The sequence below is a fragment of the Vanellus vanellus genome, assembly GCF_965231255.1.
Source record: "Vanellus vanellus genome assembly, chromosome: 5".
Taxonomy (NCBI): Eukaryota; Metazoa; Chordata; class Aves; order Charadriiformes; family Charadriidae; genus Vanellus; species Vanellus vanellus.
This window is the reverse complement of record NC_138910.1, coordinates 10,533,706-10,556,968: the sequence shown is the minus strand read 5'-3', so window position 1 is coordinate 10,556,968 and position 23,263 is coordinate 10,533,706. Positions and strand designations below refer to the sequence as shown.

General features: G+C 44.4%; 2 protein-coding genes across 2 annotated transcripts in view; one reads left to right on the top strand and one right to left on the bottom strand.

The window, feature by feature from the left end:
• Nucleotides 1-1,949, top strand: part of CCDC93 (CCC complex scaffolding subunit CCDC93) — a 52,852-nt gene extending 50,903 nt beyond the window's left edge. The window contains exon 23 of the mRNA XM_082483965.1: nt 789-1,949. Coding sequence (XP_082340091.1) covers nt 789-842 — 54 coding nt within the window. The 3' untranslated portion in view covers nt 843-1,949. The remainder of the gene's footprint in view (nt 1-788) is intronic.
• Nucleotides 1,950-10,072: 8,123 nt separating this feature from the next.
• LOC309672857 (5-hydroxytryptamine receptor 5A-like) lies at nt 10,073-20,086 on the bottom strand (the record flags this gene model as incomplete). Its single annotated transcript, XM_082484471.1, has 2 exons — nt 10,073-10,405; nt 19,304-20,086. 2 exons carry the CDS (start codon nt 20,084-20,086, stop codon nt 10,073-10,075), a joined length of 1,116 nt encoding a protein of 371 aa, XP_082340597.1.
• Nucleotides 20,087-23,263: the final 3,177 nt, after the last annotated feature.

The window sequence follows — 23,263 nt, the reverse complement described above, 5'->3', positions numbered from 1 at the left end:
CCCGAGCTTTTCATCATAATGTGCTTCTGTTAATTATTGTCTCCGTGATAATGAATGACAAAGTAGTGCTGCCAGGTAAAATTGTCATTTGGCTTCAGATGTTTGAGGAAAAACATCTTTCTATAATTTGTTCTGAGACAGTTCCTTCCTGTTTTGGGCAATGTACTCTGGGAGAATTGACAGGGACTGTTCAGCTTCTTTTCTGACATACAGAATTTTACATCCTAGTTGCAGAAGTTAGGTGGAATATTTTTTTTTTTTTCTGTGTGTGTGTAAGCATAAATAAGCCATTTTTTTTCCCACTGCCTTGTGAGACAACTTCTACTCAACCTTGCTGTCCTTAAAAATAAATGAAGTCACGGTTGTGGTGCTGTAAACAGGTGGTATGTGCTTATATAAAAATATTTCTTGACCTAGAGTTGTTACCTGAATACTGACTTTTTTGCAAACTGTCTTGTGAAGTTTCAGATCACCTAAAAGTAATCGCAATTTCATATTTATTCAATTTATAAGTAAAAAAAGTGGGTTTGCTCTAGCTGCTTGTAACAACTTCAGATGAACGGTCAAGCAGCATTCCTTTTGCTTGAATGTCATAAAGTTTAATGACTATTACCACTGGAATAACATTATGGATGAATCAGAATTCTGTTCATCTCATCGCTTACTCCAGACTACTTTGGATTTTGGAGATCTTTTAAAAATAACCGGTTTAAGTTTTGCTGATGTGAAAATATAACTAGTAGAGTTAAGAGCAACTGCCTCCTTATCTGTTTGCTTTCTGTTAACAGGAATGCCGTAAGAATGAAATGCTGCTCTCCAAGCTGAAAGCTAGTTCTTCCTGAAGAACTCCAGCTGGTGAAGTTTAGAGATGATTGTTCAGTCCATTGGATCTCTTTTGTGAGGTGACAGTTATAACTGCGATGTAGATATATATAGAGAGATATATAAAAAAAATATATGCACACAGCTGTAAAAGTCTGTTTTTTCCCAGTATGTATTCAGTTTTACATTCCTTCATCACATGGCTGTATTATTCATTATTGTCTCCACTACATAGTAAAGAGTTAACGCAGTACAGCAAAATAGAAATATTGTCTAATTTTATTTATTTGGGTTTCGTTTTTTCCACAGTAAAGACAATGGGGATGTTTTTTATTTGGGTTTTAACACTGAATTAGGTCAAGATTCTGGAATAAATAAATATGTACTGTGTAATGTGTCCAGTACCACAAGATGAGCACTGCAGAATGCGGTGGTTTGTAAATTTTGGCCAAAAAACCCCCACAGAATGAGATTCTTGAAACTCTTTTCACCAGCTAATAACTTCACATTATTTTCATTTACACTTTAGCCATAGATAAGATTCCAAAGGATAAAAATTAATTTCTAATGGTTAAGGCATAAGAACATGGAAACTTACCTTGGATAATTCCTGGTGTAAAATTATAGATCTATATTTTTATAAAGTCTAGCTGTTGTATAAATTTCTTTGGATTTTCATTTTTATATATAGAGAGTGTGCTTGTTAAATTAATAGCTCCAGGAAAAAAAACCTTAATCACTAGGACCATCATGTTATCCCTGGCTGGGATGAAAATCAAAGTCTGTGTCACCTGTAATATGGGAGGATAAAGATTCAGACGTTCTGCTCACATGAACTGATGCTCACCTTCGAAGACAACAACCTATTTACCCTGCTGAAGATTTGCCCTTGAAAGTTTAGAAGCTTTGTGGAACACTTTCTGAAACATTTTTATATCTGTATATACAGTATTTTATAATTCAAACAGTTGCTTTTTGTACTTAACATCAGGATATTGGACTGACTTCTTAATCTACATCACATCTTCAGGAGAAGAAAAAACAAGTTCTTTTTCCCCAATAACACTGATGACAGTGCTGTTCGATTACTTTCTATGGCAGCAAATATAAAATAAAGAATGTTTGGAATCCAGTGACCTTCTGCTATTGTGTTTTTAAGGTGGCACTTGCTTTAGAAGCCTTAAGATGCTTTTGAATTACGAACGCGTTAAAAGATGAACTATGTCAATATTTACTCATAAGGATGTTTTCATGTGTCATATAGCAATTGGTAACATTTTGTTTTCTCGTGCTGCTTTTGGTAAGCTTGGTGTCTTGGTATTTGGCACAAACTATCAATCCTGGCATATGCAAAGGAGGTCCATGGAAGGTTTCATGTATCTTCCGTAGGCATCTGCTTAAGATACAGAATTCTCCGTGGAGGCAGTACTAAGTTCATCACACTACAGTACCCGATTCCGCTACTTTGGAATACAAGGGAAGGTTTGCTATTAGCATGTGAATGTATGCAAATGCTGTAGCATTGAAAATGGAGAAGTGTAGGCATTTGTTAAGCCTCGCATAAGGAGATTATTGATCTTCTGTCCAGGTAAAATGCATTGAGCTACCAGAACTATGGTAGACAAGGTTCAATGTGATGTGCCTTCTCATAAATGAGACTGTTTTTGCGACAACCTGAAATGCTTTTCCTGTTCAAACAGAAAGAAAACCTTTCTACTGAGCCAGCTTGTACCTTACTCCCCCACACTACTTAGTGACTGAATATGTGGAGGCTGCTCCTCTTGTGCCTATTCAAGAAGTCGGTCTTCCTAGAGCTAGTGAAATAATGCAGGCAAAATTGCATTCCAGGTACCTTCAAAGAAGAAAAAAAGCAGAATCATAGAATCATAGAATTGCTGAGGTTGGAAGGGGCCTTTAAGATCATCAAGTCCAACCATTAACCTACCCTGACAAAACCACTGCTAAACCATGTCCCCAAGTACCACATCTACCCTTTTTTTAAACACCTCCAGGGACAGCGAATCCACCACCTCCCTGGGCAGCCTATTCCAATGTTTAATAACCCTTTCAGTGAAAAAAAATTTCCTAATATCCAATCTAAACCTCCCCTGACATAACTTGAACTCATTTCCTCTCATCCTATCACTTGTCACCAGGGAGAAGAGGTCAGCCCCCACCTCTGTACAACTTCCTTTCAGGTACTTGTAGAAAGTGCTAAGGTCTCCCCTCAGCCTCCTCTTCTCCAGGCTAAACAACGCCAGTTCCCTCAGTTGTTCCTCATAAGATTTGTCCTCCAGACCTCTCACCAGCTTTGTAGCCCTTCTCTGGACACACTCCAACACCTCAATGTCCTTCTTGTAGTGAGGGGCCCAAAACTGAACACAGTACTCGAGGTGGGGTCTCACCAGTGCCGAGTACAGGGGGTTGGTCACTGCCCTAGTCCTGCTCGCCACGCTATTCCTGATACAGGCCAGGATGCTGTTGGCCTTTTTGGCCACCTGGGCACACTGCCGGCTCATATTTAGCTGGCCATCCACCAACACCCCCAGGGCCTTTTCTGCTGGGCAGCTTTCAAGCCACTCCTCCCCAAGCCTGTAGCGTTGCATGGGGTTGTTGTGGCCCAAGTGCAGGACCCGGCACTTGGCCTTGTTGAACCTCTTACCGTTGCCCTCGGCCCAATTACATTCAGAGTTCCTTCAAAGAAGGAAATTTGCATTGAGTGGTACTTGCAGACTTTCTCTAGTCAGCTTTGATATTAGGAGACATTATTTATGTCTACAAACTTTGCCCTTTATAAAAACAACAATTCTCTTTCTAATTTGTAAATTGACTATTTTACCTTTGGCTGTGATGTATTTGCATACCATGCACTTCTAAAAAAAATGAGTGGACATTTCAATTTGCATTTCATGATTTTCATCAAAATTGCTTTAGTATCTATCAAGCAAAACTTCCTAGGTGGGGTAGTTAATGAACTTATATGTAGAATAAATGACGTGATTACTTGTTCAGTATAACATATTAAACTTCATGCTTACCTGTTACAAACACTCTAACCTGGAAATTTCACTATGGAATATAAACACATTAGATCCATTGTTCTGGTGAGGAGCTAGTGATTTTGACTAAGGTATAATCTGGGGGTTGTGAAGATCCAGTTATTGCTTGTGGAAAATAAATCAGAGTCCAGATTATAACTTCCTGTAACGAGTGAGTTTCTTTCTACAGTAGATTGGAATCCAGGGCAGAAGGACACGATCTTTGCTTTCAGACCCTGGTGAGAAAGCAAGAGGAAAGAAGCTGGAAAGGTATGGAAAAAGTTACACGGGCTATTCCTTGCTTTCTGTCGCAGGCTGTGTATGTTGTGGGTACCATTTCTTCTCATACCTGGGGACAAATGGAAACGAAAGAGGCACTTCTACTAACAGCCAATTTTGTTCCTCCTCCTGCTTAATTTGATGACAGTCAGTTTTAGTGTGGAGGAACAAGTACCTATTGGGCTATGGCTACTCGTGGGAAGGTGATTTTTGGGAACTGTACCCAAGATGCTTTGACACTATAAACATGAAAATCCTGCTAAACAGAAACAGCTGAGTTAATTTTGGCTTCCAGGAAAATGATGAACACTATTGGTCAAAGTGAAGGGCAGTATCAGGAGGTAACTTCAAAGTGGAGTTTTCAAAGAGGAGGGCAGTGCTTGAAAGGGGTTATTTTCCTTTAAGTCAATAAGCTTCAATGCGTACCATGTCTTTGCTGGAGATTTAAGGTCTTTTTGCATAATTGTTACATTGATTTTTGATCTACAGAATTAAAAATATTTTTAATGCCCACAGTTTGGTGACTGGAGCTGTGCAGTTGAGGCACTAAAGTCTGAGCGTGTAAATGCGTGTACGCAAAGGATTATACAAACCCATAGCAAGCAGAATCTCTCTTAATTCTCCGTTTCAGCTGGTTGCAAGGGAGGAGCCAAGAGTTTCTCTGAATTTTACCTCGGTATTGCCGGGTTTCTTTGACTGTTTGAAGAGAATGATCTTGCCCTGAATTCATTTGGTGTTACCAGGCTTGTAACATAACATTAACAGGACTTATAGCAAAACTTCTTTTCTTTTTTCATTTGGCAGATCCTGCTCAGAGCTTTAATTTGCATTTCAATAAATTTAATTATTTTGCTATGCTGATGAATAAACTGCTGTAATGTAAGTCTGCTCTTTGTTTCAGAAGCTGAGACAGTCTCTGAACTTAAGGCATACGCTTAGCTTTGAGACCGTGACAGCTTCCTTTAAACGTAGTTCCAGAAGTGCACTTGTAAAATAGCTGTTGAGAGTGAAATCAGTGCCACAGACCTAATCCAAGCATGACAAAATCCAGACAATCTTTTTGTTACAGTACATCAAAACGAATGGAGCACTGCACCAAGTCACTACTCATCTGAATAAAAGAAAATCTTTGAAGGCAAGTTAAAATGTGACCAATTTTTTTTTTTTACAGTTTCTTCCCTTCTTCCTATTTCATGAAAAATCTGCTTATTGAAATGTGACCTTAGTGTGTAGGTTCCTGAACTAAACCGTATTTGATGGGAGAGAAATGTATGACATGCAAAAGCATTTTCCTGTGTGACAAAGTAGCACGTTGCGCTCTTCATTCGCTGGAAACAACTATGGTACAGGTATACCCAGCCATATAGGACACAGCAAAACTGCTGAAATTTCTTTAGAAACATAAAATTATTTGCATGAGAGAAAGGGTATTACTTCTTTTAGGTCCCACTTTGTATAGCTGCTGGTACTCACCCGAAACAGGCAGCTGGAGGATTGTGCTGGTACGCCCACTGGCTTTGCTAAATTAGGCATGTAAGTAGGGCACACGTACGAGGTGATGTACAAATCTTATTCGTTTCGGTGGTGAATGACATACTTTTAGGATAGTCTTTTATCTAAAAATAATTTATGAATACAAGCCTGTTTATTCACGCAGCATCTACGCAGCCACGGCTGCCACCTACGCGACCTCAGCCGGCTGCATGAGAGCTCCCGAGGCTCCGGGCGCTGGAGCCCCAGGCAGGCGCTGCATCTTACCCGGCTCTTCAGGCAGGGTTGGTGGCCACGTTGCACCCAGCAGCACCTTCCCATCATCAGCTGCTGCTCACAGCTGGTGTCTCGGTGACTGTGGGTAGACTGGGTTATGAGGTGCTGCTCACAGGGGTTTGTAACTATGTGTTCTTGGGGCCAAACCCTTCACTTTTTTTTTTTTTTTTTGCATCAGTCTTCACGTAGGAATTTCTTGGGAATTCTCATGTAAAACAGCTATTTAGATGGAGACACAGAAGTATGGTTGAAAGCTCAGGAACTCCTGGGTACAATAATAAATTACTGAAGAGCTTTCATTTTGGAAGCTGTAGCATGGATGCAGGTCTCTTGGAGGGAGGAGCACAGGAAGTTATTAGCATTTTCTGTTCACATCACTCATCTTCCAAAGCCTTTGGATTTCTGCATCATCTGCGAATTCCAACAGCACAACAAACGGAGGCCTTAATTTCAGTACAGCTGCAGCGTTCTGGGAGCCTTGCTGCAGCGTGCAGCAGTGCCTTTCTGCTCAGCAATCGTCTCCATGAGCAGATTCAGTGTCAGGAAATAAAAATTAAAACAAGTGTGTACAATTAAAAACAGTGTGTACAAGCAGAGATGACTGGTGTACTCCAAATTGGCAACTTGTATTTGGGGTAATAAATGACTCTGTGCCTGACCACTGCCAAATGATGTTTCTTTAGAAGAGCTGATTTTTTATTTTATTTTTTTCTATTTGGATAGTCAAGATACTGTATCATTTATCTTAGTTCACATGGGAGTTGTATTTTCCATATTTTTTTGGTCCATCTTGAAGCCAAGGAGAACAACACAGCAATAACATAAGATCTAAACGCTACTGCTTGAAGTGCCAGAAAGAGGAATGCTTGCATGCCCGATTTTACTGTTTCCTCTTTTTTCAATTAAAATAAAGTTGCAAGTTTTAATAATGAGAGTAATTAATCACAGAAGTAAAGTACCAAGGGAGGTAGAAAATTATCCACAGTTCTAACTTTTTTTTTTTTAATCAAGGTTGATGACTATCCAACAGAGATGCTCCCATTGCACCAAGTGACTGGGTTTGGCACACAGTTCTGTGGGTAAAAGGCTGTGCTGGGGGCGCAGGTGACCAGGGGACGGTGGGGCCTTTTCGGGCTTTAAGTGGGAAGCAGCATCCACCAGGTTAGGCCATAACCCCAGATAGCGTATTTCATCCCCCCACGCTAAGCTCAGATTCCGCGTGATTAAAATCCAACGTCTTCAGCGTTTGCAGTAATACCGGTGCAAGTCTACAACTACACGGTGCTGCGCAGTACTCTTCCCGCTTTACGGTGTTTTCTCAAGTTCTGGATGCTGAGCCACGGCAAAACATACCTTCAAAACCACTGTCACTTCTTGCAAGGGTTCTCCCACCACAACTATAGCCTTGTTGTTCCTTGTTGGAAGAAGTATCTCTGCTGCAGCCACAGAGTGTGACGTGCCTTAACTCCAGCGCGACGGGGTCACCGTTGGATCTGCGTGCTACCAACTGCTCATCGTACCAGGCAGGTGGGGGGCAGGCACTAAAATTTGGCCAAAGTGTGATTATTGGAAGTTTCAAGAGTGGCCACATGCAGGGGATTTTTATGCTCTTCAATGACCACCTTAAGATGACCTCTTCGTGTTCTCCTTCCGCATCATATTTAGATTCTAAGGTTTTTAGAACAGTGACTATCTTAGATGAAAAATTCAATTCACTTGAAACATTCATCAATGGTTCTGAATAAGGCCTGCAGGTTTTAGTAACTTTTAGACTCTTACGTATGTGTCTTCCTTCCGCTTTAATTAAGCCTCCAAACGCTAGTTTGAACAGTAGCTATTCCATATGCAGGCAAATTGAGATTCACAAGGGAAATTTAAGTTGGCATTTAAAAGTCTGAGCCACTATTTAACAATTTTTTGAAATGCTAGGTTACCAAAATTTCCTAATTCCCACTGAAATTGCGGGGAGAAGCATCCTCTGCAGGTACGTGAGACACATAGGTGCCCATGGCTGCAGACACAGCAGGTCACGCTGGAATTTCCCAGTGCTGCAGGGTGTGAAGTCCACCAGTGCCTGATCTCACCATATACGCTGTGGTGGTGAGCTGAGGCCAGGCGGTTCCCTTAAAGAACTGGAGGAATGTGCGTGCGCTTTGACAGCATCTGTTAAAATCACTATTTTGGAAAGAAGCTGGAACTTGCCTAGGTCTGAGTTGCCCATACCGGACACTAAGCGCAAAGTGACATCACCAGATACACGAATCGTGTTACGCTACATTGCAATAAACTCTGCTTTACAGTTCAGCAAGTAAAGGCTGCATCATTGTTCTGTTTTTCGGAATACAAGCTACTTGATAATACCTCTCTGAGAGGGCTGTTAAGTACGTCCGTCCCCAGCTGACAGAAACACATACATGTAGCAGCCGTCGCCTGTGAGAGGCTGCCAGGGAGCCAAGGCTTCGGCAGGAGCTTCGCAGGCAGCACTCGCGTCGCTGCGATGCCCGTTAGCTGGGTAACAGTCAGAGATGGGGCTGCGTGTGGTGCACTGCAGTGAGATGGAGATGCCAGTGGTGTATATTGCTGGACCGGTAATTCGTGACTTTTAGTCATTCTCTGCAGTTTTGCGGTGTTCGCCTGAGGGTACGCTTTGAATCAAAGGGTTGCTTAAGCAGCAGAAAACACAAAACTGGCAGAGGAAGGCAGTGCAAAAGGTTAAACCTCAGCTTCAAAAGAACTGTGATGTTGCCCAGCCCCATCAGAGCTATGGTGTTTTACCCTTACGGTACCTAAAGAAGCTTTAGGAGGAGATGGGAGAGGGCGCTGGGACTCTGTGTCAGTGAAAAGCTGCCACACTTGACATACTCACAAATACTGCCAATATCCCCTCTAAGGGAAGGGGAGGAAGTAAAACCTACTGGAGCAACAAATAGAGAGAGAGACTGGGCAGTATGCATGGAAATACTTCTCTTCTAATTTATTTATGTGTATATTGTTGGATCAGGAGTGTTTGTTAGAACTTGGAAAAACAGTTTTAAGGTTTGGGTTTGAGTCACTGGAATTTTTGGAGTCACTTAGACGTGATGGCATCAATACCTTCCTTACAGAAGAAAGTTGATGCAAGCTGACAAATTGTGGCATTCGCTTAGGTAGGGTGACGAGCACAACATCTATGATGCAAAGACCCCAGACAGCGGAGGGCAGGCACTCACCCACCACCGACAAGCAGCCACATGTTGCTGCCAGCAAACCTGGTGATTGAATACAGCACGTTTGGTGTTTATAACACAAATGCATGGTTAGTTTTATGGGAGCAGGAAATAATAATGCATACAGTGCCCCTTCCCTTGGAGGTATCTACCTTGAGCTCACCTGGGTTTCGGCAAACAGGGAGAGTCTGAGCCCTGCAGAGTGAGGGGGTACAATGCAGGTGACAACTCTGCGCTAGATCCTCCCCCTGTGCAAGCGGGTGAAAGCAGATTATCAGTGGTTCTGAATGATTGTACACTTAGAATTTCACTTAACCCCAGGGGACGTAACTGACCTGCACTTCAGCAAGACTTCGCGTCAAGAACTGCTGCTTGCTAGAGAACACGCAGCCCCTCGCTCATACTAGGGTGTGGATTTGAGTTGTTTAGTCATCCATTTCAATTCCCCATCAATTCAACAACTGATTGAATACAGCATGTTTATTCCCTCCTTTCCAAATAAATCTCAAAAATTAAGCCAGCAGCCTGGCTGTATCACAAACATTTCAGTATTGCTCAATTAGCAGTTCCTGCTGGTGCCTTTGCTAATGATGAGCGGGCTACAGAATGGCACCTGCAGCTGGTTAGATGAGATCAGTCCGGTTAGATCTGATAGTCATGGTACGACACATACAGTGCTTTGCTTGCAGACCTCAACACGTGTTGATTCAAAGAGCGGGCAGGAGGTATTCACCGCTTTGATCTTCTGTGCCAAATCCTGGAGCAGCATATACGTATTTCCAAGGGGGAACTGCAAACTGTGAGTAGGTTTATATTCAAATACCGTCCATCTTCTTCATTGTTCCTAAATCCTCTTAAGTAGCTCTTGCATGTGAAAACCGTACATATCACAGGCATGCTTCCCTCAAGAAATCTCTGTATTATGCAATAAAGGAATTATTTTCTCCTCTGTGTCCCCTTTTATCTCTGCTTTACAAAAAGGTTCTTGAAGGCGTTGTTGTAATTTTTGTTAAATGCTGTATAAATGAGAGGATTAAAGAAAGAATTGGAGTAGCCAAGCCAAAGAAAGATGCTTTTCCAGACGGGTGGGATGTTGCAGGAACAGAGAGGACTTATTAATTCCGTGAGGAAGAAAGGGATCCAGCACAGTACAAAAACTCCAATTAAGATGCCAACCATCAGAGCTGCCTTTTTCTCTTTCTGTTCTCTCCATGTTTCTCCATCTGCCTGGAAAGTGATAGCTGCATGACGAGCTGTAAACACCATCTGTGGTTCACGCGAAGCTTCCTTCACCTCAAAACAAAAGCAAACATGGATTTTTACCAAGACAATTTGTTTGAGCGAAGTATTACTTTTAAATGACAGCACGACATCTGTGCACCTATGACAAAAGGCCCCAACTCCGCTCCTTCCATGCTGAAAGAAAGAAAATGCCCCAGAGTGCCAAAACTACCAGACTTCTCATTATGTTGGAAAAGCTGCTGAGTGTGACTGACAAACAAAGCTAAATAAAGACTAACTGATGCCATGTGTGTTGCAGACATTCTTTTTCAGTTTATTTTATTGGATGACTAGATACCTAGTGGGAAATCAGGTTGCTGAGGAAGGCTAACAAAGGCACGTGCCTTCTGCCTATCCCTAAACTAGACTCTCCCATGCCGCTACACGGCCTTTAGGGTTTCTCAGGCCCGCATCGTAAATTAATTTCATTCCACTGCAGGCCCTTTGGGTCATCTCCCTAAGGTGTTAGGGAGGGACCTGCAACAAATGCCTGCTCTTTGACTATAAGATAAAGCTATTATCTTCAGCCTAACTGCCCGGATGCAGAGCTCAAAATCCTGTCCCTGGTGGGTGCAGGAACTTGGCGCTACCTTGTTCTGCAGAAGCGACAGAACATACCCTAAAAACCTCAGCTAAATCTACAGGGATATTTTTCCATTAGAACCTTTTTTAACAAAAGAATGGATTTCAATTACAAGAAAGTTTTAAGAAATTCATCTGGTCTTTGGAAAATGCTATTACTTCATTCCCCCTCCCGCCCCCCAAATCATAAATGCCTGAAATAAAATTGAATACTTTAGAAATATTTCAGTGGAAAGTAAACCCATAGAGAAGAGTCCCTTATGAAATCCAGAACTCGGGGGCCTTTTGCTCTTGCTTGACAGAGGCTATCTCATCACAGGCACTTCTCCCTCTTGGAGAGGAACGGAGCCGTGTATCACACCAGCTGCAGCCTGGTCACAGTACCAGCACAGTGTATGACAGGGGGAGTATAAGGATGCACCTGAAATGATGTACCCTCAGGCACTGTGCCAACATTTTGAATTAGCTTATAAAACACTCTGGTAGTCATCAAAGAAAAGTTTTACTGGAGAAGCAGCATTTTCTGGTCCTCATTTTCTCTCTTCTGTCACCTCTCCTTTTATTTCACCCAGATCTACTTGGTATTCTCACAAAAAGTACTCTGTTGCCAGAAAAACACTGTTTCAATCAGCCTTCAGTTCAAACTCTGGCTTCAGCAGAAGTTACACAGAGAGTGGAAAACGTCAGCTGCTCCAGTGAGGCCAGCACAGAGCTCCGGATTGCAGCGAGACTGCAACAAACAGGTTGTGGGCACAAGTTATTAATGTGCTTAATAGTCTATCCAGAAGAAGATACTCCCTTGTGATTTTAATCTGAAGATTAAAGTATCTCTGAGTTTACAGTTCTTATAGGCAGTACAGCTATGAAGACGGAGCAATAAAATAAACAGTTTAAGGATGCAACCTGAGGCTCTACAATTTGCCTAAGTGATAAATTCACAGGCACTGCAAGACTTTGACACCACTCCAAAGATGGCTTGTTGTTAAATTAGCTATTCCGCATGCGTGTGCCACCTTTGTGCAAGCTTTATAATAGATGGAGGGCCTCTATTTAATATGAGTACAGCAACTCAGAGAGAGAGCACCGACGATGGCTAGACAATCACTCTTCAAGATGGATATCCCTGTCTTCACCCTCAGACATGAGACACGGCTGCAGAATGTAAGAGCAGCAGATTATGGGCACAGGCAAATAATGGAGGAAAATGAAAATCACATCTGTCCTGACAATTAAAATGGGACACCCCTCATGTAGCAAGGATCACACCATTTGTCTGCAGAAGGACTCGCTCTGCACATCCTTAATCACACTCTGCAAAAAGGGATGAATGTATGACATGAGGACAAATTTGTGACAAGCAACTCTGAAAGATTACGTCTTAGCCCTGAGGAATAGCTACATAAGTATGCCTCTTGGGAAGAGCCATACAAAGGACTTTGCCACTAGCATCAGGCATAGTTTGGTACTATATTTAACCTTCAGTTCTTACTCAAAAGATAGAGCTTGCAGTGTGCCATCACCAAATCAGAGCCTTTTCAGTACTTCAGGTTTTAGAAGGTTTATGCCTGAACTGCAGAACTTACTAGTAGCAACTCTTTTATCACTTCGTTTCATATTGTGAGAAAAAGTTATGTAATTTATTTTGATAGAAGATACCACAGTCCTCAGGTATTTTCCCTAATGAAGCATGCATTACAGACTGGTCAAGCTCCTACTGAAATCAGAAGGGTTTCTGCAAACGCCACTGGTTAGTAAACAGCAAGTGAAAATAGATCATGGTATATTTTGTAAATTACAGGACAGCAGTTGTCTTCCTATCTACATAATTTCCACTTTCTTTGTTGTCACAGCTGTTTTTCCAATTATTTTTTCACTAGTTCTGCCTGGGACGTCTGAATAATGTTGTAATAACATTAATAGTAAAAGTACAAATAGCAGGCTGGTGCTTTAGGAAAAATAATGGGATCTCTCATGGAACCTTGCATTAAATAAACTGTGTAAATATCCCTGGCAGACTGAAGATATTTTCTTCAATTTTCCATAAGAAATCCTTTGAAAAGGATACACAAAATGTTCTTGAAAAGGTAACTAGTATCCCTGCTCAGGAAGGTCCTTCAGCCTGTGACTTCAACAGGACTTACACAAGCATTTAAATCTTGGAAGCTGTATGAAATCTCAGCTTTCTGTGATCATCAGTGTCTAATGCTCACCCCGTACGTTGCTTCCAGCTGACCAGCCAAACACGCTGTGAACGACCCTTGCTCAGTTGGCTCCATCAGGCTCACCCGCCACACCAGCCTCTCGGGCATTCCTGGCATGGGGTACCATTCCCAGTGCCAGCCCCTGGCATAAGCGCTGCCACTTGGCAGAACTGTGATCCACTGCCCGGCTGCTCCTGGCTTGTACTATCACAAAAGGGACCAGACATTACAGACAGTTTCTAGCGAGGCCCTGTGCTCAATGCTCCTGTGCTCAATGCCCCTGTAAACACGTCAGCTTTGCGGTACTGTTCTCCCTCCCTGCCTGGTCACCATACACACCTACTACGGGATTGTCAGCATCTCATCCCTGCTGTGGGGGCTGATTCATCAGGGGACAAGTCCACTAGATTTTTAAAGTTAAACATGGATTTAATCTGAAGCGCTGTTTATATCAGAAAATATGTATCAGTGCATACTGCAAAGCTGGGAAAGTCCAGCCTTTCATTACAATTTCAAATTTTTTGATTTTATTGCTCTCTATATGATTTGCTGCAGACCTGACTCATCTCCCTGGCCTGGCTGGTGCAAGATTATCCTTGCTATAACTATCAGCCCCCAAGACTATGTTGTCAAGGCTGTTTGTTATAAGCCAGCCCACACAAAGTACATGGAAAGTAAATTAGTAGGCAAACGCTGTTGCAGTATGAAGTGCTGGCAGGGGAACCATGCTACAGGGTTCTCCCGTTATGCAGGCATGGGGTAAGCCACTGTGATTTGGCATCGTCTGAACACAGAGCACAAGCCAAGATAACGTAGCTGCTTTCCAGCCCTGTCAGTTGTGATCTTCCTGAACTAAACACAGCTCTGACTATACCAAATCTGTAGTTGCCAGTGCCAGTCCTGGAGGCTTTGCATGACTCCAATTTCTAACGTAAGTCACAATACCCAGCTGTTATCCCTGTGCCACATGGAACAAATCACAAGCCCAACATAAAACCTTTCCCCCAATTTTGGGTCTACTGATGAGTGCTAATGAACAGGCTCTGATGGGGGAACAGGTGATCACAGACTGTAAATTAAAGCAATCTATGAAGATGTCCCGGTTTATACTGGGGACCTCTCTCATATGTGAGCATCTCTGCACGGTGTTGCACACTGTTCTCACTCAGTGGCTAGCAGCACACTATGCCCCAGGCACAGATTTCCTTCCCTCCACCCAGGTTCTCCTCCAGGAGCTGCGAGTCAAGAGCAGTGGGGAAAAAAGCTGGTATGAAAGGACTGCTACTCTGAGGCCAGAATCAGGTTGTGAATTCACAAAATCAGCTATTTCCAGGACAACAGGCTCTGCAAAGCGCGGACACAACTTCTTCCAGCGTGAGTGTCATAAAGAGAGTTAAATGAAGGAAAAGAGCTCTCAAGTACAAATTCTTCTACAGACACAAAGGAGTTTGGTTTTGGTTTCACAATTCAGTCTTCTGTACATTGATCAGCAGTTACAGTTCAATGCCACCTCTGTTGTTTGTCTATCCCCAGTAAATTACTACTACTGAATAGCTGCATGTTCCTAGAGCTGTATGTTCCCAATTCCTGTGTTCCTAGCAACATTATAAAAAACATGCCACCAAGAAGCTTCTGATGAAATCCCTCGATTTAAAATATTGCTTAGAGCTTTAATGATTATTATTATTGGTCCTTCATGGCAGGTACTGTGTATGTGTTTGTACTATACCTCTAGGGTCTACAATAAAATCTTAATTAAACAAACAACAGTAAAGATTATAAACATCAATCAAATCTAGCTTACTAGTACAAATTCAGAGTTTTTCCTATTACAGTGTGATTCAGCAAAGAAAAAGATCAGTGCTGCCTCAGTGCAGCTTTGGCATACTTTTTGCTCTTTGAACAAGTACAGGAGAAACTGAAACAAGAAAGGATGAAAACATAGGACTGTCTACACTTTCTTGGATACTCCACCGATATGGCATATAGTACATTTGACAGGGGAGAAGAACACCTGCTTTCTTTCCCAGGATTTTCTTCTTCTATAAGCAGGAATAGCTTTGCATTTCTCCCAGGAAATCACTAGCCACTCCACTTTGCTTCCTGCCTCATCTTTCTTCTGTCTGACATCTACTGCCACTCTTCTGGACAGTTGCACTTTGTTTCCTGACCCATCTCTTCTATTTGCAAAGTCAGAGGCAGAAATAAGAAACAGAGGCCTGTAAGTCCTTTTGAGAAAATGAGAATCTGTTTTCTCTTCCCTGTTGTCCTGACTTGTTACATGCACTGGAGAGGCTGAATCGCCCAAGGCGCAAACCAACACTGCACTGTTGAAGCTCTGGGGCCTGATACTATCTAAGTAGTGGGAAGGACTCTCACAAAACTGATAAGCCTTGGATCAGGCCTTATTACTCATACCCTATACAAGGTACTTTGAGAGGGCAGAAAGAAAAAAAAAAGCAACAAAAACCCAACCATCAACAGAACTTGATTTCACATAAAAATTCAATCCTGACCCTGCAATTGCCACATGTAAGTAAACATGACATTCAGATTCTGCCATCCTTGTTCTTGCTGGGCAAAACCTCCACAAGTGACTTCATTGATTTAAAAGGGCACTATCCAGCAGTATCTGCTGTTTTTCAAGCAGTCACATTTATTTCAATTGGACTATTTACAGAGAGAATTATTACTTACTGTCAACAAGGTGTGACAGAGTATAGCTGTCAGTGTCAGTGATGGTATGCCACTAGAGTCGCTCATGTCAGTATTGACCATAGAATTCACTTTTTAAGGAGTTTCATAATTAGCAAGCAAGTAATTATAAAAGCACTCACCTAATTTAGGGTCCCTGTTGTGCATTTTTTTTTGTTTCAAGGGAGAATAAGAAACAAGATTGCATTAAAACTAGAAGCACCTCACTTGTTTCATGTCCATCATCCGTCTCCCTCACCTTTTTTCAAAGACTTTAAAAAGTGTTTTTCAAAAACACAAGTAAAATTTTAAACAAAAGTGACTCAAAGTAGTTATTTTGTAAGTATTCTGCACCTCTATGAGTATAGAAACATAACCTATGTACGCCAACTCTCAGCTCTGAGACAATTACTCTTCCTCTGAGTGTATTTATATATAAATGTACATATATATACACACAGTGGCAACCTGCAAAGCACTTTGGTGCCTGGCTCTGTTGGCTGAAAAGCACTGTGCAAAAATTCAAGGTATCATCATAATTGTTCCACTTGGTGCAGCGGTTTCTTTGAGGCATTTCTACTGGCATACGAGTATTATGACCTCAAATCTTTTCCTCATTAAATTAACTCACTAGAATTAACCAGCTACACTGCTGGGTATACCTCAGGCCACAGTTCCAGCTCAGGGCCACCTGACAGCTAATTCCTGAGCACAACATAGATGGCTCTCCCAGCAGGGATCACTGCTGGTACCAACTCACCTCCAGCCCGGGAAGCACTGCCAGCCTTTGGCATTGGCTGCCAAAAGCCCCTCTAATGTTACTCAGATCGACTACCACAGGGCACGTGGAGTGAGAACTGACAGAGATGCAGAGGGCACTTCACACCCAGCGTAACAGTGACAAAAGAAAGATGCTGCAAGGGTGAGCATGACAGGTGAGCATTCTCAGAGAAGGAAAGGATGAAATAGAGGTAGGAGAAATATTAAGTGAGAAAGAAATGGAAGATTAGAGTGAGTTGATGGGCAAAACAAGAGAAGTGGAACAGAATTTGCCCCATCGGAGAAGAGGACAGAGCTGACATTGATAGACTAATTACCCCTGCATGTGGAGAAGCAAAGCGGGATCACCTCACCGAGTCTGCCACTCGGTGGCAGACACTGCCCTGGCAGTGTTCACTGTGTGTTTGCATGTTAAAAAAAGTGCTTTTTCCCAAAGGAGCAGTAGCGATGTGTTTGAAGATTCTTCTCCTGAATTCACTGGGGAACTACTACTGTTCCTGAGGACATGATGGATCCTGCTCCTATATGCTTAAATGAGATCAGGATAAAATTTGATAAGTCTCAGCCTCTTAGAAAGAAAACTAAGAAACACATCCTGAATGCTGCCAGCTCCCTTGATCCACAGGTTCATTTAACATACATGTGTGCAGCTGGGCATGATGATCTAAAAGGTGATGAGTAAAGGTTTGCACGTGAATCACAAGTCTTTTTATTTAAGTCAGCAGATGAAGCTGCTGGGACAATGGGGACAGCTGCCACTATATACCAATTGCAGATTCAACAATCACTATTAGAAAAGAAGAAGTTAATGTATCAGCCACTGCCAATATAAGAAAGATGAAGAATTACTGGCTTGAGCATTTGCTGGTATTGCAATAACAGCTATAATGGCAACCCCTCCAAAATGGGCATTCAGCTCGCACTGACAAGAGCTCTTTTGTCAGCATAGCCTAAACCAGCTCCCAGACACTGCATCAGCAAAAAGCACTTACCTGCCAGCCTAGCTGTGCCCACGCAAGGGCTTTTGCAGACAGAACTATGACAATTAGGAGCCAGTCTATTTTGTGTTAAAACTGACAAACCAACAACATGTCTCTGTACAGGCCAAAACTTAAGCAGCAATGCCTCAGCTTCATTTAGCTTCCCAGAATGTTACTTTCCAACCATCTAGTCCTGTATAAGTATGTGTGTATGTAAAACATAGAGCATGCAAAACCACTACAAATATTCAGTTAGCTTTTGTGCTTGGAAAGACTAAACATTAACTCCAAGCAATACATTCATCATACTTCCAACAACTTGGAAAGAAATTTGGTGCAAGCAAGGGGATGAAGGCCGTAGGAAAAAAAAAAGAATGCCACTAGAGGAGACATTCTCATCTTTTCTAACACATTTTCTGCTTTTGTATAGAAGACAGCTTCATAAATCAATTTAATTTAAAACATCTTCAAGACATTAGGATCCAAATGAGCAAGTTTGACTGCATATAATTGCCAGTGTTGTCATCTCTTGCTAGAATCAGGGGACACAACTCACAGAGTTTTATTCATGACCATAATAACGAGTTTTCTACCATGACTCCAAAACAAAGTTAGAGGGATTTCGCAGAGGACTGAGGTTCTGCAGGATTAGCCACAATTGAACAGAAATGTTCCATGTCTCTTTAGGTATCCCTAACATCCACACAGCTCATCTTTTGTTATTGGGAAGTGACTGGACTTAGCAAGATAAAGTACAACATGCAATCACAAAAATGTACTATAAAGAATCAGTTCCTCCACAGCAAGGAGTGAAAGTAAGGGTCTGTGACAGAAAGCAGAGGGAGTTTACAGAGAGTGCTACCGAGCACCCTGGCGACATAGCATGAGCGACAGCATGGTGATGCAGAGACCTTGACTTGACAGGACGTAAGGGGCTGACCCCAACTCTCCCCCAGGGACAAAGCTTTCCTGTCAGCTAGCTGTATCTCCAAAATGAATGAGCCTTCCCACAGGACTAGGGTTTTGCAGGATTACAGGCAATGTTTGGGATAAGAAGGAGGAGGACGTGGCTTTTAAGACAGCTGGGAATTTAAAACGGAAACAATTCATTGCTCATTGCTTCAGTACTATGCAGTGAGCAATATGTTCCCGGTATTCAAGGTAAAATAGCCCAAACACATAAATAAAGTGTATAATTTGCTCGTTAAAATTTATTCAGACACTAACAGATCCCACACAAAATCCATGCTGGCAGGTAAACGTGCATGCATTTACTCTGTACACAACCTAGGGATCTGTTTATGCCTTTGTTTACCCCAACAACACTGTAAAAAAATAAAGAGGAAAACCCCCCCAAGGAATGATAGACTAAAGAGATGATTTTTAAATGGCGCTCCAGACTGGCAGTGAATGCACCTGTCACTTACTCCTACAGCACACTTAAGAAAAGAATGAAACTCTTCTCCAAGAGTGGCACTTTTTGACTGACTAATTACTGCTCACGCCCGGTCTGTAACAGACCTACATTCTCACGAGAGCCCCAGGGCACATCCCAGTCTTCTCGCTGTGCCGAAACCACTGATGCAGATGTGGTGGCTGGGAGCAGACAGAAGCAGGAGCGCAGGTGCCCGGGGGAGGCAGCGAGGGCTCTCCTCCCTGTCCCCCACCCTTACCTGGGCAGCCTCAGGCAGGGGTACCACGGCGTTCCTCCTGCGGCCCCCCACGCGGAACTTGGCTGCCTTGTAGATCTTCCAGTAGACGAAGAGCACCACGCAGAGGGGCAGGTAGAAAGCCCCGCCGGTGGAGACGATGGTGTAGGAGGGCTCCTGGCTGACCTGGCAGCGCTCCTGCTCAGGGCTGTAGGTCTCCCCCCAGCCGAAGAGGGGGGCGAGGGAGATGGCGGCGGAGAGTGCCCAGGTGAGAGCGATCATGACGTTGGAGATGCGGCGGCGGGTGAGCAGCGTGTACTCCAGGTGGCGGGTGATGGACCAGTAGCGGTCCAGGGCGATGGCGGTGACGTTCCAGATGCTGGCGGTGCAGCACAGCACATCGAAGCAGACCCACACGAGGCACAGCTCCCGGCCCAGCCGCCACCGCCGCCCGGCCGACAGCTCCTTCACCAAGCTCAGTGGCATCACCAGGGCTGCCACCAGCACATCCGACACCGCCGTGGAAGCCACGAGGTTGTGGGGCACACGGTGGAAAGCCTTCACTCGCAGGATGGTCGCCAGCACCAGCAGGTTCCAGAGGAAGGTGGCCACCGTCAGGAGCACCAGCAGGGTCAGGATGAGGATGGTGAAGATGGAGAAGGGCTCCCGGCTCCTCCAAGCACTGCTGCCCACCAGCGCAGAGGCGGCCGAGGAGGCGTTGGCGTCCATGTTGGCCGATGAGGTGTTGGCGCCCATGTTAGCCTGACACTGGCCCCGCGGGGTGCAGGGGCTCAGGGTCTCCGCCATGCCCGGGACCGGGTCTCGGCCCCTCACTACTCCTGCACACCACCAGCACACTCTCCCCCTTCCCAGACCCGCTGCCGGCGAGCGGGAGCCCACGCCGGGCTTCCCTCAGCCTCTGGCCACCATGTGCCGCCGCCTCATCGCAGCCCGCGCCTTCCCCCGCTCCTCCGCTCCCGCGGCGCCGCCTGGCACCCGCCGCCGCCCGCCCCCGCCGCTCCTCACGCCCATACCGGGCGGCTGCGGCGCCGACCAGGCGGCTCGCCGGGACGGCGGCGAGGGCGGCACCGCCGCTCCCGCTCCGCCCCGGCGGCCGCCTCGGGGGCGGTGGCGGAGCCCCTTCCGCGGCGCCCGGCCCGCTCCGGTGTGTCGTGAGGCACCGCCTCCGCCGGTTTGTCCCCACAGCCCCCCGTGAGGCGGCGGGGCGCCGCCTTCCCCTCACGGCACACACACCACCCCACCACCACCCCCGCCCGCCATGTTCCCCCCTCAGCGCTCCCGCCACAGCGTCGCCTCTCCTCAAACGAGCGGCCCCTTCCCGCCGCTGGGCGCAACCTGCAAGGTTGGTGGGGCTTTTAGCACTGAACACGAGTTATTTCTAGGCTGCAGCATTTAAATGGGATTTTTTGCAGTTTAAAACAAAAAATATCTCTGAAATTCTCTTGAATTTTTTAGTGGCCGGGAGCATCTCCATCCGTATGTCTGTGTCGGGGCAGGTTCCTGTCACGGTTTCTTTAGGAAGGGCACATACCCAGCCTCCCCTGGCCCTGACCAGTAACTACCCTCAAAATCAAGATGTTTCGAAAAGAATTTTAAACCCATTACACTGCCTCTTTTAAAGTCTATAATAGATGTTAACAGGGTGGTTACACATGAAGGAGACACAGAGATGAGCTTTGTCACCTCCTGAGTAATAAATGGTGACAGGTAGTGTGACAGGATCATATAGTAACCTGGGTATCATATTTAAGGTGTGTTTAAGGTATTATATTTAAGGTCTTTGGGAGGTATCCTTTATCCTGGACTGCTTTCATTCTTGGGGTCCTTTACAATCCATAACCAGCATTTCCACTCTCTATGTTTCCCCTTAGTCCATTACCAGGACAATTTCAGTGGGAGTTACTGGACAAAACATAGTCTCTTTTCTCTTATCAGGTCATATGGTGCTGTTGAGAGATATCCAAAGGGGGTTGAAGTTGTTGAGCGTCAGAAGAAAAGATCAAAGGAGGTCAGTGAAGTTTGTTTACTTGCAAATAGAATAATCCAATGGTTTGAGTTGGAAGGGACCTTAAAGACCATCTAGTTCCAAACCCCCTGCCCTGGGCAGGGGTACCTCCCACTAGACCAGGTTGCTCAAAGCCCCATCCAACCTGGTCTTGAACACCTCCAGGGATCAGACATACACAACTTCCCTGGGCAACCTGTTCCAGTGTCTCACCACCCTCATGGTAAAGAATTTCATCCTCATATCTGGCTTTCTGGCCTGCGAGCGCACATTGCTGGCTCATGTTGAGCTTCTCGTCAATCAGCATCCCCAGGTCCTTCTCCTCGGGGCTGCTCCCAGTCCATTCTCCACCCAGCCTGCATTTGTGCTTGGGATTGCCCTGACCCATGTGCAGGACCTTGCACTTGGCCTTGTGGAACTTCATGAGGTTTGCACAGGCCCACCTCTCCAGCCTGTCCAGGTCCCTCTGGATGACATTCCTTCCCTCCAGTGTGTCAAACGCATCACACAGCTTGGTGTCATCTGTGTCCCCTCTGTTCCCATGTCCTCAACTGTGTCTTGTGTCCCCCATGTCCCCACTGTTCCCTGTCCCCAGCTACGTCCCCACCATCCCCATGTCCTCAGCTCTGTCCCCTTTCACTTCCCAGTGTCCCCTCTGTCCCCAGCTGTGTCTCCTGTCCGCTGGGCACCATCACAATTTTCTGAGGGTGTAGTCAATCCCACTGTTCATGCCACTGACAAAGATGTTAAACAGCGCCAGTCCCAATACGGACCCCTGAGGAATGCCACTCGTCACTGGTCATGACTTGGACATCAAGCTGCTGTCCGCAACTCTTTGAGAGCAACCGTCCAACCAATTCCTTGTCCACCTGTCAAATCCATGTCTCACCAATTTAGGGACAAGGATGTTGTGTGGGACAGTGTCAAATGCTTTGCACAAGTCCAGGTAGATGATTCCAGTTGCTGTTCCCTTATCCACTGACACTGTAACACCATCATAGAAGCCACCAAATTTGCCTTTAGTGAAGCCATGTTGGCTGCTACCAAACACCTCCTTATTTTCCATGTGCCTAAGCATAGTTTCCAAGACAATCTCTGCTCCATGATCTTTCTGGGCACAGAGGTGAGACTGACTGGCCTGCAGTTCCCTGGGTTTTTTTTGCCTTTTTAAAAATGAGGGTTATGTTTCCCCTTTTCCAGTCAATAGCAGCACAGCTACAATCACAGACTGTAGTGGTGCAGAGTTTGGAGACAGGAGATTGGTTGCTCGTTTTTGAGGTAGAGAAGGAGTATTTTCTGGGTGAGAATAGTCCCGTCTAAATGAATGTTGCTCAAATCGATATTCTTCACTTGCATTCACGTTCACTGAAGAAACAGCAGCATCTGACAAAACACAAATCTCTCACAGCACCACTATGTTACCCACAGCAAGCAGGGTCCAGCTTGCCTTACTCAGGGGTCCCGACTTAAAAAGCTGGAACAATGATGAAATATTACAGAAATGAAAAACAATGACTGTTGTCAGAATAACCAGGCTGTTTTGCTGTTTTGCCACGTTACTCACCAGATGAAAAATAAAGCAAGTAATTCCTTTCCCGGGCTCTTAATGCAGGCATGATTTTAATTGTTCTTTCCTATAGTGATTCTAACAAGTGCTCTAGTGTAAGACAGCAAAGAGAAAACTATCTGCATTACTTACCAGCTTTTATTATTAGGAGAAAAGGACTTCTGAGTGCTAGATGTATCACATTTTGCTACTTGAGCTTCCAATGGGCAGAATCCAACAGAGCTTGTCAAGAAGAGCCTTTTCACAATACTGCTGCAAGTTGAGCCTAAAGCAGCATCTGAAACAATGAGACATGGGTAAAAATGTCAGGGTTGGCAGGCAGCATGTGTCTGCTTCACAAGCAGCTTTGCATGCTTTGTCTTTATATTGCTCCTTTCTAATTTGTGTCTTA